The 19583-nt window shown below is 39.7% G+C and overlaps 1 protein-coding gene across 3 annotated transcripts in view; it reads right to left on the bottom strand.

Annotated features, from left to right (window-relative positions):
• SEMA3C (semaphorin 3C) overlaps window positions 1–19583 on the bottom strand; it is a 163793-nt gene that overhangs the window by 26594 nt on the left and 117616 nt on the right. For all 3 annotated transcript variants that reach the window (XM_044987190.1, XM_044987180.1, XM_044987197.1), the window contains 5 exons: window positions 17248–17390; window positions 15022–15136; window positions 12750–12819; window positions 9441–9585; window positions 2704–2926 (listed from right to left, as the gene is read on the bottom strand). In XM_044987190.1, coding sequence (XP_044843125.1) covers window positions 2704–2926; window positions 9441–9585; window positions 12750–12819; window positions 15022–15136; window positions 17248–17390 — 696 coding nt within the window. The remainder of the gene's footprint in view (window positions 1–2703; window positions 2927–9440; window positions 9586–12749; window positions 12820–15021; window positions 15137–17247; window positions 17391–19583) is intronic.

The following is a 19583-nucleotide window of genomic DNA, read 5'->3' as shown; positions in this document are numbered from 1 at the left end:
AGGGAACTGGGATTGTTTAGTCTACAGAAGAGAAGAATGAGGGGGGATTTGATAGCTGCTTTCAACTACCTGAAATGGGGTTCCAAAGAGGATGGTTCTAGACTGTTCTCAGTGGTAGAAGATGACAGAACAAGGAGTAATGGTCTCAAGTTGCAGAGGGGGAGGTTTAGGTTGGATATTAGGAAAAACTTTTTCACTAGTAGGGTGGTGAAGAACTGGAATGGGTTACCTAGGGAGGTGGTGGAATCTCCTTCCTTAGAGGTTTTTAAGGTCAGGCTTGACAAGGCCCTGGCTGGGATGATTTAGTTGGGTTTGGTCCTGCTTTGAGCAGGGGGTTGGACTAGATGACCTCCTGAGGTCCCTTCCAACCCTGAGATTCTATGATTCTATGATTAACTCACTAATATTCAGTATTTGACTTTGAGACTTGATCCAACTCCCACTTCAAGTCACTGGGAGTATTTTTATTGACTTAAGTTGGATTGGGTCCTAAGTTATTGTTCATCATTAAACCCTGTGACATCATTAATGAGTTTCAGTTTAATAAAGGGAGTAAAGTGCTTTGAGAGCCTGAGATGGAAAGAACCATTGAAATGCTAAATATTATTATTGTCCAAAGCTTCAAAAATGTAAGGCACTTTATATGTACAGCACATTATTCATTAGTATTACTACTACATATTTTGTAACTGATATAACATGTATCTTGTGTTAGCTGGAGACTTATATGGCTTGGCATCTTAATTAATCTTTAGCAATATTTTTTCCTCTAGTTAAAAAAAATCATATGTTTAGTTTACTAGTTTAAAAACTATACTGACATTTAAATGTTCATTTGAAAGCTCTATTCTTGCATGCCAAAGTATTTGTGTGATTAAAAACAGTGAATTGGCACGGAGAAGCTATGCTGGTAGAAGACCAAGATTTTTTTTTGTTTGTTTAGACATGGCTGATGCTAATCTATGTGAACAATAAGTAGGGAGGGTACGTATAAACCTTCCTCTAGAGATTTCCACAGTAGCATGCACAGCACCCTTCTTTGCTTCTTCCATAGGAAAGATAATATAGAACCTACTGTGTCAAATTAAACCCTGAAGGATCCAAAGGTCCCAGGTTGTCATTGGATTCACTAGGCCTACTAGTAATGCTGATACTTGCTAGGGAAAAAGAGTGTCTTAATTAGTTTCTTATTTAGTCTGATGACCTGACAAGCCAGGAGCCTTTAAGGCAATTTTAAAACTAATTTTTGCATCAGATGGCCAAGAAAAATAAAAATGCCTATATCCAAAGCTCACTAAATTCTTACTGTAATTCAATACCCAAAGCTCTATGCATCTTCTATCACTGCCATGCCTTATAATGATGTACACTAGCCACTAGAGAGAGTGAGTGTCATTCTAATGAATCATGACATAGTGAATGGAGGCCCTTGGTGATGGTTTGCCATGGGAACAATAACAGAGCTTTTCTGTATTCTTATTTCCTTTGGTGGTTGGGGACTTGCTTTAAGAAGAGTGAAGAGAGTTTCTTTTAATTCCCTCCTCATAAAAGTCTGGCGATTTGAAAGATTTTTAGCCTTGACTTCCTGAGTCTAATACAAGGATGGTGATTACCAAACCCATGTGGTCTAAATGGTAGTTTGTTGGCAGGAACAGTAGTTCCACATCTCTATAAGACTTGTCTGAGGTTCAGAAACAAACCTGTTCTCAGAGGATTATCTGCCTTATTTTTAGTTGAAACTGCTCTGTACTAACAAATAGAATCAAGAAGACTGGACTGTAGTTTATCAGAGCTCCAGTCCCCAAGCCCTTCACAAACACAGCCCCCCACTAAGTCAATGACAGTCCCAGATGCAGAGGGCTTTCAGGATCCAGCCCTAGATCATCTACTTTAGTTTATTTCCCTGACACTGATTGATTGTTCTCTGCAATTCCAATCATGTCCCAATAAAACTGAAAAGTAAATTGGATCACTATCCTCTAACCTTACAGTTCTTAGCGAAAATCACTACACTTGTCAGTTACAGTGGTGTCAGGTCAGTACATCCATTGACTTCAATGGAATTGCTACAGATTCACATTGGTGTAACTAAGAGCAGAATTTGGTTTGTTATGTTATAAAGGAAATATTTGTAATCATTGAATCAGACTTAGAAAGTCCTACAACACAGTCCCATTAGAACTACAGTTTTCCCTTTTCTATTTGCTAAAACCCTCTATATTGACGTTACTGTGAAGTTGTTATTTCTACCCCTGTAACTTTCTGGCCAAGTTACCATTCTTTTCACAGGCAGCTTACCTCATATGATGATCACAATTAGTAATAATACAATGTCAGATTCCCATATTCCTACTCCTGGAAAATAGTACATTAATCCATGGAAGTTAATGGTACTACTCATGGGTATGATGCTACTCCGGGTGAGTAAATCTAGACCATACATTGCACACAACAAAGTTGGTTTTTGTCTCGGATGAGAACCATTCTATTTTTTACAATAAATATTCATTTTATTTTCTTTGTATTTTTGTTCTGATTATAGCTCTTAAGACATATTTGTATATATAGTAATTATGTTTTAATAAGCACTTGTGAAGACAATAGGCTGTACAGGGTTTGGAGTTGACTAAAAACTACAATGCAGTACATCAAGTTAAATAAATAAAACAATTCTATGCATATCTGCTGTTAAGTGCATCTTACCTGTTCCAAGAAATAAGACATGGTATCGTCCGTCAGCAGCATTAACTCGGTCCACTGCTATCTTTGTATACTTGTAGTCTGTTCCTGTCCGAATGATTAATGGCCTTTTGTGTATTGGGTAAATGGGATTGAACATCAAGGGGTGATTCCTAATAAAGGTCACAACGTCGTCGGGGAATTCCTTGGTTGTCCGCATGTTGGGTGTAAAGGCTCCTCCAGGACACTGTGAGGAAGCATTCATAATAATGCTTAGCAATGCATAGCATCTATCAAGGATATTTTGTCTTCAATCTATCCACAAACATTGACTGATGTTCAGGCGACATGGTAACATTTTTTTTTGAAAAAACACTTCATACTCCATGTGAAAATGATTATATTTATATAATGGAAAAGCTGTACTCTAATAGCTATGACTATAAACCGCCCTCAGTTGGGACAAAACAAACAAACATATTTGTGTGTTGTTAAAAACTAGGCTGATGGCAATGCTCCATGCTTGGGGGGGGGGGGGGGCTTATTTTTTTATTCCTTGAGCTCCCAAAGTTCTCACTGCAAAGAATGCAAGTGACTGGTAAGGGGAAAGATACAAAGGTCTTGCCTCTGGGTAGTACAAAAATAGATGTAAAGGCCAATAGGTTTATTTAGATGCCTAATTAGGTACTTACCTCTGCTGTATGTTATAACTGTTCAGTGCACGTAGGGCTAGATTTGGACAAACCCTGCGCAAATGCACTAGAAGGGAGAAAATGCAAAGAGCCTTTCCCAGACCCTTTGCGACTGTACATGAGTACCTAGTCTCCTGGTGTGAGGAGCTACACTGCAAAGCCATTCCTGTGTTAATGTGTCCTCACTGGGTCTGTGCTCACATGTGTATTTCACTAGGACTTCTGGTGCAATAAGCTGAGCCATGCTGTGTTTCTTTCCCAGTGACCCGTGAGAGAACTGGGCAGACCAGGAGACTGGTGGAAGGCCCTGGAGGTATTACACCCACCCTCAGCCCACAGGTGAGTTAGCCTGCATCCTTACTGCAAAGTGGGTAGGTTCCCAGCCTGAATGCAAACAGTATCTGGGCTTTAAGCCACACCCCCAGCCAGGCCAGTTAACTCGGATTGAAAGCACCACTTAAAGCTAAGAATGTGTTTATGTTTTTTCCTGAATCAGGCTCCAATTTCGGCCTGCTGTGCAGAAGTCATGTAAACAAGCGACATGCACACACCCCTGCCCTGCACCTATCTATGGTACCATTGGAAGAGTCACCCACAATACACTGCTGCATAGCACAGGTTTTACAAGGCAGCTTCTGTGTAGTTCATTGAGCGCTGGAGTTCTGCTGCTTTCAGAGCCCTGTAAAATGTGAGGAGGTCGGGATTTGACCCTATATCTCATCAAGGCATGAAGAGACATTTGACTGGTAAATTCTGAGTCAGGGGGCTGTCAGAAGAATCTGTAGTTTTCTGTAGAGTGCTAGGAAAAGGCCTTACAATGACCCTGTCCTCCAAAGCCCCACAAATTTTCCAAGCTATCCAGCTGTGAAGGCTACTGCCCAGATTAGGTACTGCACACCTGCCAGTAACAGTCCCCGTGCCCTAGCTTGATTCCAAGTGTGCCAAATGGATGTTGGTAATGACAACAGAGATGCACTGAGCTCAAAGATTCCTCTAGCATCCTAAAGTGAGAGTTCTCACTCAATGTCTGTACAACTTTAAGGGACAACGACAGCAGAATCTCCCTGCCTTTCACCTTCATTCCTTGATTGTGAGACAACGAAAGGACCCCAGGGGCAGATGGCTCATCCCCCCTACAAAGAAACAATAGTTTGTGGTTGGTGGGATAGAGATGGGAAGACCCCATAGAGAGGTGTTATTAGGGACAGGTTCCCTCCTGCCCCTCCCCCTGCAGCAATCTGAGGTAACAGATTCTTTACACTGAATGAAGAACCATCTCATTGATCAATCCTGTGATCTATCAGTCCCCTTGGGTACTCACAAGGGAGTAATTCCAGCCTTAGAGAGCCGACAGGTTGTGAGTATCCAGGGGAAATGTGGGGAAGAAGACAGGGAGAGGAGAAATCAACTCCCATATAGGAATCTGTGCTGTGCAGGGACTTCTCTCAGCCCCAGCCAACTCATTCACTTCCTGCTGCTCTAGAACTCTATTGGCTTTCTGCAGAGCATGGGCCTTTCATTTTCCAGGAAAGACGGCAAATTTCAGAAATCTGTAACCAGCACTGACAAACAGGGCTGGCTACAGGCTTTTGAGGGCTCCAAGAAAGGTGATTCTTGGCAAGGGACCCCAAAACTCAAAGGCACTCCCAGATCTATGTCAGAGAGCCCCCTCCCCACCTGTATCCTAGACCAATATCACCTGTCCTGCACTCCTTCCTTAGAAGATAGGTACCTTTTCTGTCTTCTAAACCAGATTTCCCAGATGCTGGGAGTGGACGACAGGGGATAGATCACTCGATGATTGCCTGTTCTGTTCATCCCCCCCCCCCCCCGGAAGCAGCTGGCATTGGCCATTGCTGGAAGACAGGAGAGTGGGCTGGATGGACTATTGGTCTGACCCAGTATGGCCTTCGTATGTTCCCCACCTTCCTGCCTCATGGATCCTAGGCCATCTTCCTGTGTATTCCCAGATTCAACTGTCCCTATTTATTCTCACCCTGGCATATAAATCCTCATGAATTGCAGCTGGATAATTAGATAGTTGTTTCAGGCATGTCCCAGACATCCTTCTTCGATCAGTTCATTGCCTCTATTACCAACCCAAAAACCCATGTCATGAAAATTATTCCTTTAGCCATGAAAGCTAAAGCTTCATCGCTTGTGTCTCGCCGATGCCAAGCAGAGAAGTCACTGAAGACCAACACGAGCTGTTCCCTTCCTCAGAGAGTTCAGTGTACCTCTGCTGCACTCACCAGCCTACAGATGATTTAACCATGTGGTGACTGCACTCACAGTACATTTTGCACCCACAAGCCTGCTGGGATAGCCCCACACATTAGAGATGAACCGAAGGAGGAGAGGAACCCTTTGGTTTATAGTACATTCTTCAACAAGCTCTGGGTACAAAAATATTTCTGTAAAGTCTGGATAATGGAAACAACCCTTAAACAGCTCAGAATGTAGTAGGAAGCTGCCAATTATGTCATACAAGTTTTTCCATAAGTAATTTTAGTTTGTGGAAGAAATAAGAAATGATTGGTATGTAGTAAAGGGGCAGCCAAAGACTGCAGAGCCTGACGGTGGCCTAGCGAATGTATGACTTTATTTAATTCCATTTAAGCTATGCTGAAGCATTTGTGATGTTTACAGTTACAGCATTTTGGCTGATTGTAAGTGCATTTATATCAAAATGTTTAATTTGAAAGATCTATTTATGCAAGTGGAACATAGGATTTGCCGTATTGGGTCAGATTGCTTGTCCTTCGAATCTAGCATCCTGGCAGTGGCTGATATTGATGTTCGGCAGGAAAGGGGCTCCTAACCCAGAATGCATTTTGGCCAAACTTTTCGAACTTGGATGCCCAAAAGTAGGCATCTGTTAAGCTTCTAAATAAAAGTGGTCATATTTTCAAAGGTGCTGCACCTTCACTGACTTCCTTGGGAAATAGAATTTAACCCTCAATCCTTCCATGATGTCAGAGGCAGAACCTTCTGCCAATGGAGAAAAGCAGAGATAAGCTACAGAAATCTCATGTCAGAAAATGTTTTGTTTAGTGACTGTGATGAAGTAGGGTGGTTTGCAGAGAAGCATCAGGGGAACAGATGAGAGGATAAGGCAGTTTCAAATGATAAGGATGCAGAATTTAGTCAAATTTGATGAGATTATTGTCCTGATTTGAACTGGATTGGATTATGCAGAACAATGGAGGTACCATGGGAATTGGCTGACATGACAACGGAAAATCAGTGACATGCTTCCTTGTGCGTTTGTGGAATGGCTTGTTAAAAGACTTTTGTGTAGAAGAATTTGGAGAGTCTTGGGGAAAGAATTTTAGAGTCCAATCATGTCTTGTCCTGGAAAAACTGGCAGCATAAGGGGGAAAATTTGGCTGAACGCTCAACATGGGGTGATTTGGATAGCTGTTCTCATGGCCTTCTCTGAACTACTACCCGGCTACTTGAGGTTTAGATTTGACCCGAAGAAAAAATATAGGGATGAGTTCCAGTCTCAAGATTCAGATCCAACTCTCCAATCCCCTGTAAATGTGCAGAGCTTTGGTTTTAACATTCCAGTTTTGTCACTAATCATGTCCTTATATTATACTATTTTCGCCTTCCTTTATTAATGTACCAAACCATTTTCTGGCTTTTCTTTTCATTGAAGCTTCACACTGAACTAATGCAAATACTGAGGTGTCCATAACAATCCCCAAGAATCTTTCTTCTCAGGATCCTTCAAACTCAGAGCCCATCAGCATATCTGATAAGTTTAGACAATTTTTGCCACTATGTAAAACCCAATTCTAAGTTAAATTTTCCTTTCCTTTGTGCTGCCTGATCATTTACTGTGTTTAGCCCTATTTGGAATACTTCACAAGCCTTCATAACATGAACCAAGAATAATATGGCAGTGGTTGAAAAAATACATAGATACAATATTCCTGAAGCAGCAAGAAACACTGAAATGTGACTAATCACCAGAGCATGAAACTTCCTGGTTAAACGAGCCATTTATTTTATATTTTCAGAAACAATAAAATTAAAGCAACAATGAACTCAGGAGATTAAGACTGTTTGAATTAATCACAAGCAAGAATGCTACCATTCAACCACAGCGGAACATCAGGTATTTATTAACAAATTCTGAAAAGATTTTATGATATGAAAGGCCTAAATCTGACAGCCAGTAATATCATAAGAGGCTGAACTGATATTCCCAAAGCTACAAAGAATTACATTTCTCTTGTCCCTGAGACTTTTATTCTTTGCAAATCCCAGGTGCAGTTGTAATCCACACACCTCCTGGGTGTGGTGTTCTGTCCGATCTAGTGGCACTGAGACCACTTAGAGAGAGAGAAAGATGTAGAGGCTCTTGCACTAAGCTCCAGAGGTCCCCAATTGAAGCCTGCCCACTGACAATCGAGGTCTGTCATCACTACACAATCACTACTGTTATATTATACTCGGCTAATCAATTTCTGTGTTTTTGTCACCACCATTATCAGCTATAATGCTTCAGTTCTAAGTTTATCTACAATGCTCTCATAGGTAATTAACCACATGAATGATCATCGCTAATAAAGGTATTTTCATTTGTCAATTCAGAAACACTGAAAGGTTGCTATGGTGCCAATATCTAAGACCTGAGATGTTCATCACAAATATGATATAACACGCAGATGCGTCTAGAGTTATGAACAGAGTATGAGGGTTTTTCAGGAGAGGAGAACAGCATGGGACAGTTTAAGCCACAGTGCAGAGGGTTTCCTGACAAGGCTACAAAGTCCCCTGATGCCTGCACAGGGATTGGAGCCTGTCTGATCTGTAGCCCACAAAGAGTTTCATTATTAATGAGAGCTACTCCTGGTGGGCATAGTAGGCAGAAGAGCAAGCACTAAGAGAGGGTATAATATTTGCAGGACTGCTACATGGACATGTGGTTAAAGGGTCTTGTTGTGACAGGCAAAAGTTAAAATAGATGAAGAGGTGGTGGGAAGAGTGTGAGCCCTTTTTTCTTCTTTATGACATATGGAGCAACTATTTAACTCAGGTGAATAATGAACAGTTTAGAGAAAGGCTTTTTTTAGTTAAAGATACAACACTGCAACATCTCAAAGAACCTCCATAGACCCTCCAGTAAAAATAGAAGACTCCTGATATTTCGGAAGTAAAATTCAAGCAGTTTTGTGGGGAGGGGTGTTGTTGTTTGTTTTTTTTACTGCAGGCCTTCTCTATACATTACCTGTACAAAAAAGGGCACAATCCAATTTTATAAAAAATCCTTACAAGATTTGAGACATAGACCTGGCCATGTTGTTCTATGCATTCAGTATCTCCAGGCTGATCATTGAATCTCATTATATTTTGAAATAAAGCCCTGAGAGAGCTCCAACTGGTACAAAAACAAGCAGCAACACAGGTTGCTGTGAACAGATTATCATGGCCTCTCATCCATCACACAGTCCATTTCAAGGACTGTTTTCTAACTTTCAATACCGTCCATGGGATTGGCCTAGTCAATTGAGACACTCTCTCCCTCAGCAATCATGACCTCCCACCACAGCTACTCAATGTTCCATTGGAATAATGAAACTGTTGAAAACTGGGGAAGATTCACGAGCACAGGAGACAGACTTTTGTGAGCATTGGACCAAAAATATAGAACTCAATACTATAAGAGGCAAGAATGATCAGGGTGAAATATAAAACTCTTCAACTTGGCTTCTCTTAAAAGCCCCTGGTCTTCCTTTGTTTCTCTCTCTCTCTCTCTCTCAAATATACACATCCTCTTAAACAAATAACAGACATCTAATGAAATAATTTACTTCTACCTACTGGACAGAAAGTGCAAGCGAGCGAGAGATTGATTTTTTAATAATTTTAATAGTTCTCAGATATAGTGATGTGCATGATAGATAAATAAGTAGGTAAGCAGATAGATTGAATTACAACTACATTTAGATATAATTTATAGTCTGTGCTTTAGCACCAATTTTATGATATTTCATTACATTAAACAAAGACAATTAGTTGCCAAGCCTGACTTGCATAAACATCTTTAGTACTTACTGTGCCAGGTCGTGGATATGGAATTCTGCCCTGATATGGAATTAGCTGGTGGTTAGGACCTTCCTTATGTGCAAAGGGTCCATTGAACACTGTTTGGATCTCAGACAAGTGATACACACACACCGCTGAACCTTTAAATACAGAGCTGGAAAAAACAAGGAAAATATTTGTACCACAATCTGCCATTTCTTACATAACATTTTCCATCATCACAAAGAATTCAGTGATGCAACATTGCCCGTAAAGATAACACATTTAATAATATGTAGCACTTCTATAGCATCTTCCATACAAGGACCTCAAAGGACGTTGCACATATTAATTTACCCTCACAATACATAGCATTAACTTGTAAGGCTATGTAACATTTTCCTCACAAAGAGTATCTATCTTCCCAATGAGAGGGGAAAGTATTATCATCCCCATTTTACAGATGGGGAAAATGGAGGCAGAGACTGGTTAAATGACTTCCCCTATATTGCACACATGAGAGCATAACCTTTTCCCAATGAAATGACTTCAGTGAGACCAGGATTTGACACTCTCTGTGTGGTTAAACTGGAAACAGAACACATCTCTCCTTGCCCTCAGCCCATGAGAGCCCATAGCTGCCTTATAAAACACCGGGATAGAACATTCATTAAAACAATAATCACAATTAAGTGCAGTTAGAATATTGTAATCAGTGTTGAGCTTTCTATAAATAATATGGGCTCAGATCATGGTGTTACATGGAAACACCCCCATAGAGGCCAGGAAACTTCATGAGGTTCCTCTTGCAGAGTTTCCTATACATTCTTCCTCAGGAGTGGTGAGGTTTGACCTTCCCACAGCCTAAACTAGGATTCTGACCCACTAACTCTAGGGAACCCAGGATATTCGTATGGATCCAGTTGCACAGGCCCTGTGCCTTCACATTAATCTGGGCCCACTGAGGCTCTGTCTGGGTTCCTTGGTGCTGTGGAACCATATTGCCAGGGACTTTGGAGCCAGCACATTCCCCTAGCACTCTTCATTAAGGATGATGGCCAGTGTCAAGGAGATGATCTTCAGAAGCTAAGACATTGACTGTGATATTAACAGTCCCCTTCTGTGTCCACTCTGTGAAAGGGCACAATGTGTGTGTTGGAGGAGGGGAGAAAGGCACACTTTGAATGTTTATTCAGAGATGAACATCCAAACATTCCAGATTTGCTCAATATTAAGTGTGAGATGAGGAAAATCGAAATTGCTCTTTGTTGTGCATAGAACAGGTAAAATGACTAAAGAGGAAAATGTGGAAACTGCTACAGGACATTACCGAGCAATCACCATTGCTCTATGCCACAAGTGCTACCTTGAGAAAGCCCTCAGATGCATTATAACCACATCTGTTGTCTGAACTCTCTCTTCCTCACAATTGGTTTATGAAGTTTTCCCCGGGAGCCATAAGATAAAGTTTAAAGGATGCACTTGATCATTACAGACAATGCACTTTTATTAGTTTTATAATAGTTCCTGCTATAAAAATAATTCACGTCAGTCACAGCCTAGACCAATATAGTTTAGTTAAAGTTAATAATTATGTTTATCTCATAGCCTGTTTCTCCAATTACTGTTCTCGGGTTGGGGTCTGCAGAGGTGAAAAAGACATGGGCAGTACTAGTAGATGAAATTCATTATGACTGCTAGGTTTAATTACACAACATGTTCAATCTAGAGTAAAAAAAAACAAACAGAAGTCTTGTGGTGTGTGAAACAGAAACCTAGACAAAAGCAAAACCTTGTATAAAGTGAGAAAATGTCTACAGGGCCTGGAATAGACCAAGTGTTCAGTCTGGTTATATGGTGCCTTAACTCAAACCCAATTTCCACTGGAGGAATACCATGAGATTTAGATAGAAAAGTTTCCAGCTCAGAGATGCTGAATCCATAACATAATCATAAGTGTGGTTTTTATCGCTAAACATTGCCTCAGCATTTTCTCTTCTTGTGCTATAAGAGTCACACAGTATAGATAGCCTCAGCTATTTACAAGCTACAGGATTGGTTTTTTTCCCCCTCACTTAAATATTATGAAACTATCTTTTCCTGGCTATATGTAAGCTTGATCATTTGGCATATACGAGGCATATAGTATCGTGGTGGTTGACATGGTCAGGAAATGACTTTCTCACATGAAAATGTTCAACTGAAATGATTTTTTTTCATTTTATTCAAAAATTTTCCATAAATGATAGAAAATTAAAAAAAGTCAGTTTCAACAAAACTCTATTTTTCAACAAAAAAACTTCTAGCTGGTCAGGTCCAGGGATTGGAAAGAAATATAAGACACTGAAATGCTACAGCAAGGTATGTATTAGAAATACATTGACAGACAGGCAGTGGCATTTCCATTGTTCAGATAATTGAGACAAGAACCAAGAGCAAAAAACTCCAAAACATCAAAATACAAGTAAAATTAGTATCTGTTGTTTCTCAGAAAGACCATCCCAGCAAACATAACAAGAAATCTTGAACTTTCTCAAATAACTATCCATTCTGTCCTTATAGCAAGGTGGGCCCTTATCTGCCAAGAGATGAGGAGTGCCCAGGTTTTGCAGCGATCTGAAGACTCAGGTTGTGATTCAGGAAGGACTTGATCAAACAGGATATAAGGGTGTCTTTTGGGAGCCAAAGTCCAATGGCATAAGGAATAATCTGCCAGCTATGAGACTGGGAACTATTAGCATGGATTTATTTAGGAATTCTGGGCTTGATGTTTCAAGTGCAAAGGACCCCTGATGAGGTGCTGAGAATCCTCAGTTGCCACTGAAGTCAACCACACTCTATGTCCTTATTCTTCCCCGCTAGGGTGACCAGACAGCAAATGTGAAAAATCGGGATGGGGGTGGAGGTAATAGAAGCCTATATAAGAAAAAGACCCCAAAATCGGGACTGTCCCTATAAAATCGGGACATCTGGTCACCCTATTCCCCGCTATCTAGTAAAGATATGGAGACAACAGGAAACATTTTCTCAATATATTTTTTAGAAAGCTGGGAGCAGAGGGGAAATTTATCTCAGGTATAGTTGTATTGAATATACACCAGGGATCAAATTTGCCACAATGAGTACAGCTCCAACAGAGATCACAAGTAATTGTGCTTCTAATTGATGAGAATAAGCACGACTGAAAGGACGTCTCCTAGGTGGCAATGATAGTTGCAGGATATATTAGTAATGCATTCAATCCCAATTGCCTTGACACACAATACCTCTTTCTGTGTTTATATGGAATTGGAACTGAGGCCGCTCACAGAGGCTGCCTCTACAAATCTTCAAAATTACCTTGATGTTGTAAAAATTCCATACACCAGTGTTGTTCTAGGGTTATCTGTTTCTAGGAGAAATACATCCTCTGTGAGAAAGAAAGAACACAGCTGTTGAGTAATTGCTCTAGCTTGAAATGTAGGGCCCCATCCTTCTCCCATTGACTTCAATGGAAATTTTGTCTCTGACTTCAATGAAAGTAGGGTCGGACCCATCATATTTAAGGTTGGTCATAGTAAAACTAGCATTTACACATTCTGAGCCAGATTTTCAAATGAACTCAATGCACAAAATGCCCCTATTTAGACACATAAATAAAAGGATAAAATTTTCAAATGTGCTTCGTACCCATCTTCTCCCATTCTCCTCAGCAGGACCTTAACTCATGAAAGCATTTAATCATGTGTTTAACATTAGGCAAATGTTTAAGTCCCACTGGAGTTGAAGTTACAGTGCTTTCAAAGATGTGCAGAATTTAAGGCTAGAAGAATCTACCACTTCCCTTGGGAGTTTTTTCCAGTGTTTAATCACCCTCACTGTTAAAAATTTGTGCTTAATTTCTAATTTGAATTTGTCTGGCTTCAGCTTTCAGCTACAAGTTATACCTTTCCCTGATAAGTTAAATATCTCTTTAGTACTTTGTAGTTGCTCCCCATGAATGTACCGAAACACAATAGTAAAGTCATCTCTCAGTTGCCGAGTTGATAAACTAAGGATCACATTATCCCTTTTTGCCACAGCATTATTCTGAGAGCTCATGCTCAGTTGCTAGTTCAATATGATCCCCAAAGCCTTAATGCTCAAAGCTAAACATAAGTGCTTTACTGAATAGGGGTGGATTGATGAATCAGGGTCTTGGAGCTGTCAGGAGCAGAGCGCTTTTGAAAGGTGACTCTCAGAGGATCCTCTAAATTTTGAATTTGGTCTTGTTTGTGCTTTATGTCAAGGAACTGAGACCAGCAATATATACCATATGGTGTTTTATCATAGGATAAAAGTATAGTGATCCAGGATCAGATTTTGATAACCTTACTCCCATAGAACTTTAAATTAGGATTTGATCCAACTACCATTACATTCTGAATCAAAACAATTGCACTGAAATATTTATAACAATCCATAGCCACAGAGATTCTGTATCCCATTTACAGTGGTGAAAATCAGGGGCAATACCACTGAGGTCAGTGTAGTTACACAAGCGTGGAAGCAATGTGCACGAGTCAGAATGTGGTTCATTAGCTAACGACATATATCTTATCTGAAATAGAATTTATGTCTTTAGTTTCTCAAAACAGAAGACTCTACAGTCTACTCATTGAGTTAAATAAGGCCACGGGCAGTTGATCAAGTTTGTCATTTTTACCTACTGAATTGTGCACAGACAAGCCCACTCTCCCCAGTTGAGGCAAAGCTTGTCTGAGGTTATGTGTCCAACAAATGGGGTTCAGATCTGTGACCATGCCTATGACAATCATAGACATCAGATGTCTGCAAACACGCAGCTTTAGATATGTAATCATGAAGTTAATAACCCATATTTATGTTGGAGACCCTAATAAGACCTTACACAAACAGAACCTTGCACAATTGCTCTGAGGGTTAGTTAGTTAGTTAATGTTTGTAAAAAGCTTTGCAGATGTAAAAGCGTGGATAAATTCTAAGAAATTATACTTAGTAGTAGTAGTATTTAGTAACCTCATCATCATCAACAACAACTTCTGCTTCCAAAGAGACTTCTACCAAGTGGCCCAAAGGACCACCTGTCTTGTCATCAAAAGGACATTAGTGGTACATTAAAACTGATACACTGATACTAAAAACAGTTTAAAATACTATAAGCAAATCTTAATCATGAGCATAAACAGTAGGAACAGCAACAATTATATTTTGCATTTACATCTCTCCTTTCATTGGAAGCTCTCCATGTGTTTTGCAAACATTAATTTAGCCTCTTACTACTCCAGTGCATAGTCAAGCATTATTAATTCTGCTTCAGAGATGAGGATGATGAGGCAAAGAAATTTATAATGAAATCTTGGCACTATTAAAGTCAATATGATTTTTGGCATAGACTAAATGGGGCCAAGATTTCTAACCTAGTGACTTATCCAAGGTGACATAGGAATTTTGTTGCAGAACAGGGAATCAAATTCAGATGTCCTTAACTCCCAGTATCTGTGGCTTAAGCACAGGTATATTTTTTCTCATTTGAAGTTAAGATTCTCAAATACTCACAGATACAGAGATAACATGATATAGATAATACTTTGTAAAGACTACACTGCTATACCTAATTCATCAAAGTATGTTTCCGTTCCATCCTCGTCCATTACTGAGCACACAAGTCTTGCTTTCAAGAATGTTGTCCACTTGTTTACAAGACTACGCTGTCCACCAGTATCATTCTGAAAAGCAAAATGAATTTGACAAAAGTATAACAAAGCAAAACTAAAATCTTACTTAATCCCTGCAATCTTTTCTCGGGTTATTATGATCCATCATCTAGCAAATACCATTTTTATATTAAAGACAATAAACAGAGATAGGCATGAAGCAAACCCCTCTCCCAAACACTGCCAAATCTGGGAAAATACAGACCCAATTATGAATGTTGAAATTGAAGACTATCTTGAGCAACTTTGCAAGCCTAAAGTGGGTGCACAAGCATGAAACTTTTTCATGTCTTGCCTTTGAAAATCAGGCTTTTAATCATTTTTCTATAAAAATCATTTAAAAATGTGGTTGCTGTATAGAGTAAGGATCACAGTGAAATATCTTTGGAAAATTGTAGGTGGAATCAGAAAAAAATGTTTACAGCAAAGTTCACCTCTTAGTCTCTGTCCCCCTGAACTTTCTCATTGACAGGGTCTCTAAAGATGAACTATTTTCGTTAACAGAACTAAGATTAAAGTGCTGCTTTAATAGAGGCATTAACAGAAATGTACATGTAAGATGAAATAACTGGTAAAACTTTATGATACCAGATTCGGACAAAATCTCATTAATGTACTATTCAGGTATCTGTTATCTGAGGGCAAGTGACCTGGAAGGCTCAATTCATAAGACCTAAATAACCAATTTTGTTCTATTTAAAGCACACCAAAAATGGGAATATGTTTTGAGAAGACTCATCAGAACGATGTTAAATGACCAGCTCTACTTTTATTCGGCCTTTCATGTGCATGTGTAAGAGGAGTTCTGCCCAGCTATGAAGGGGGAAAGTGACCTCTCTCATTTTAAACTGGAATAAAGCCTTTTCAGCCACCTGTCCATACTTTCTTTGCAGCTGAACCAGCAGGCTCAAGAGGCTTGGGCATTAACTTTCGTGCTGCCAAAAATGCTATTAGAATAGGTCTCCTTAACTGACCTAAAGTTAACAGAGCTCATGGCGAGTCAGGCTGACACCAGGAGGCTTGTAGCCATGTTCACTCCTTATTGAGGTTGTTACAGTAGATTACTATCAACATGAAGGATCAGCTCTTGTTCCCTTTGGAATCTATAGGAGTTTGCCATTGATTTCAATATAAGCACAATCAGGTCCAAGTCCTTTTAGAAGCAATCTGGACTTCATTATAACAATAACAACAACAATAACATCCTAATAATGTTTAATGTCTTATTGAAAAATACCCAGAGACCACTGGGCACCTAACCAAAAATACAAAAGAATAGCAATATTGTAAGACTAGGTCATATATCATATTGAACTGCCAGAACAGGAACTGAGCAAAAAGCAAAGCGCACAACCATTCCCCTGCACAGCCACATCACAAACCTCAATGAATACAAAACCCATATTAATCAGGAGGGGGAGAGAGGGGACCTTCACACTTGATCTCCAGTTTGTCCCTAGGTAAGGGATAAAGAGCTTTTCAGAAAAACAGAGCGTTTTACAGTTTTAATTGTACAAGCATCCATAACCTCAGAGAAAGAGATAGCTGCTTCAATCACATTGCAAGCAAAATTGACACTGGTTACAGAAAAAGAGAAATACGGGCAACAACTAAGGCCCTGATTCTGCATGGACATATGCACATGCATAACTTTGACCCACTGAAATCAATGGGACTATTCATGTGCTTACATTAAACATGTGCATAAAGTGTAATTGTTTTAAGAATAAAACCAATGTTTTCAAATGCCTTTACACTGAATTTCTTGTGGGAGATTTGGTACTTCTGTGATTCCGTAAAGCTCACATCTGAATCATGGAAAATAAAGCAAGCTCAGGAAGTCAGTGTTATTAACTACACTGCACCAAGGTGCACAGATTCATCAAGTGCTAATATTCCTACTAAAATTACAGATATAGTCCAGATATATCTAACAAGATCAGGGCTTGGCTCTATACTCAACAGCCTTTCTTCTTAATTATGGAGCTGGAAGCAGGAACAGGAAATTTGCTTGTTATTGGAATTAAAGGCTTTTAAATCGTTTTAACGCAATGGATTAATTTTGATTATTCAATTAAGCCAGCAAATCAGCCTCTGAAAATTGAACAAAAAATTATTCTTACTGGGCATATTCTAGCAATCATTGAATGAATCTGTTTGGTGCTGCCACTGTTGTCCGTAAGCCTCTCTTTGAAGAAGAAGTACACTTTGGCATCATTAGGGTCTGTGCCGTCTGGGATGAGATGAGCATCCACAAAAATAGGCTCTGGAAAGAGACAGATACAGAGCAAACAATGTGTCAATATAAGCAACTCTTGACAGCTACTGATCTCTCCAGGTACCTCCACAGAGTGCATCTGCTGCTGCTGCTGCCCAACATGCTAGGGCTTGGCCCTACTCATGTATAATGTTAAGCACTAGCGTCAGTGTTTTCAGGACAGGGATCTCGGATGGTTTCTGTAGACTCAAGTTGACACTAGAGCAGATTTGTCCCAGTTTTCAAAAAAGCAAGTCTGAAGCAGAAACAGCGGTGCTAGTTTATTAACAGAGATCGAAAGCCTTGCAGGAGAAGAATCAGTGAGCAAGGTAGAGAAGACTCTTTGAGGAAAAAAATGTGAGAAGAGAAACAAGGATCTGAAAAACTGTTAGGGAGAAAATGAACAAATTACTTTTCAAGCCTATTCAATCAGAGGGTAAAGGTTGCGGCAGAGCTACTGAAAACCAAAGCAAGGAAGGCTTTGAGGATGTGAGAATGCTTGAGGAGTGAAGTTCCCTCAAAGATATTCATATTAGAATATGGTGAACATATTGAAATAAATATAAACTACAGTCTGAATGAGCACAGGGATAGAGGACTGCAGCGAGCTAGTGTCAAATAGTGTATATTGTCATTCCTAATATCTGATTTGTGTCCATTTATCCTTTTCCGTAGAGACTGTCCAGTTTGGCCGATGTACATAGCAGAGGAGCATTGCTGGCATATGATGGCGTATATTACAATGGCAGTATACAAAAACCTGTAGGAGAACACTTCAACCTCCCTGACCATGCAATATGAAATCTTAAGTTGGCCATTCTGCAGCAAAAAAACTTCAGGACCAGACTTCAAAGAGAAACTGCTGAGCTTCAGTTCATCTGCAAATTTGACACCATCAGCTCAGGATTAAACAAAGACTGTGAATGGCTAGCCAACTACAGAACCAGTTTCTCCTCCCTTGGTTTTCATGCCTTAACTGCTAGAAGAAGGCATTGATTGAACTAACCTCGTTATCTCTAGCTTGCTTCTTGCTTGCATATACATACCTGCCCCTGGAAATTTCCACTACATGCATCCAACGAAGTGGGTATTCACCCACAAAAGCTCATGCTCCAAAACGTCTGTTAGTCTGTAAGGTGCCACACGATTCTTTGCTGCTTTTACAGATCCAGACAAACATGGCTACCCCTCTGATACTTGACAGCTATCAGTGTGGCAGCCTGCGGTACACTTGCTTTTCTTTGGCAATTTTCTTGGCTAAAATCTAATGAATAGAGGCCTCCAATGACCTATATTCTCCAGTCTGGAGGTCACTTACTTCCTATTATTCATACCATTTGATTGGTTGATACTCAATACAAACCACTTTTGACTTTTTGGTGACCTCTGATGGAAAGGTCACATTTTTAATTTTGGATATCTTCTGTACTCTTCAATCCATTATCAATGAATATGTCACATTTCATGATGCTAGCTCAGGAGGAATATGGAAATACATTATGTGTATCAGACACCTTTTCCAAGTAACTGCATTATGTAGGTTTTTGAGTCAGGAAGCACTTTCTGTGCTGTCCATTTTCTAAGATACTTTGAGGAGAGTAGGCAGGCTTAAGAGAATGAAGACAACTAAAGGCAAATTTTAGAAAACAGAGTTTCCCTCTTTTGACATATTTCATTTATTCTCTTACAAAAAGCGCAAGTTAGTATCATAACACGTGATATCACATGAATTATGAATAAAAAGAATAGATGGGTTAGGATTTGTCCTGTACAATTGCATGAGATAGAAAGACCAGACTGGTTTCCTTCAATGTACCTCAGCAGGCTTGGCAGCAATAAATGCAAATCTTCAAATCAGAATGATAAATTTGGCCTATTCCTATTGGGTGAAATCCACTACTGTGCAGAGGGCCAGCACAAAACCGATTGCATATGATTAACTTTAACCCAGTGAAATCAATGGCATTATTTATGTGCTTAAAATTAAGCATGGGCATAAAGTGTAGCTGTTTTAAGAATAAAATAAAGCATAGCATATAAGACATGGGTGGGATCCTGGCCCCACTGAAGTCAATGGGAGTTTTCCCATTGATTTGAATGGAGCCATGGTTTCACCCCTTGTACCTCACCATTGCACAGAGGTGACTTTTCCTCAGTGTGCCATTTTATGACAATCACATAGTTAATAAGTTATTTACATTT

This window comes from Mauremys mutica, chromosome 1, assembly GCF_020497125.1.
Source record: "Mauremys mutica isolate MM-2020 ecotype Southern chromosome 1, ASM2049712v1, whole genome shotgun sequence".
In the NCBI taxonomy this organism is placed as follows: Eukaryota; Metazoa; Chordata; order Testudines; family Geoemydidae; genus Mauremys; species Mauremys mutica.
Note: the sequence above shows the minus strand (reverse complement) of the source record. Positions and strands in the feature narration are given on the sequence as shown.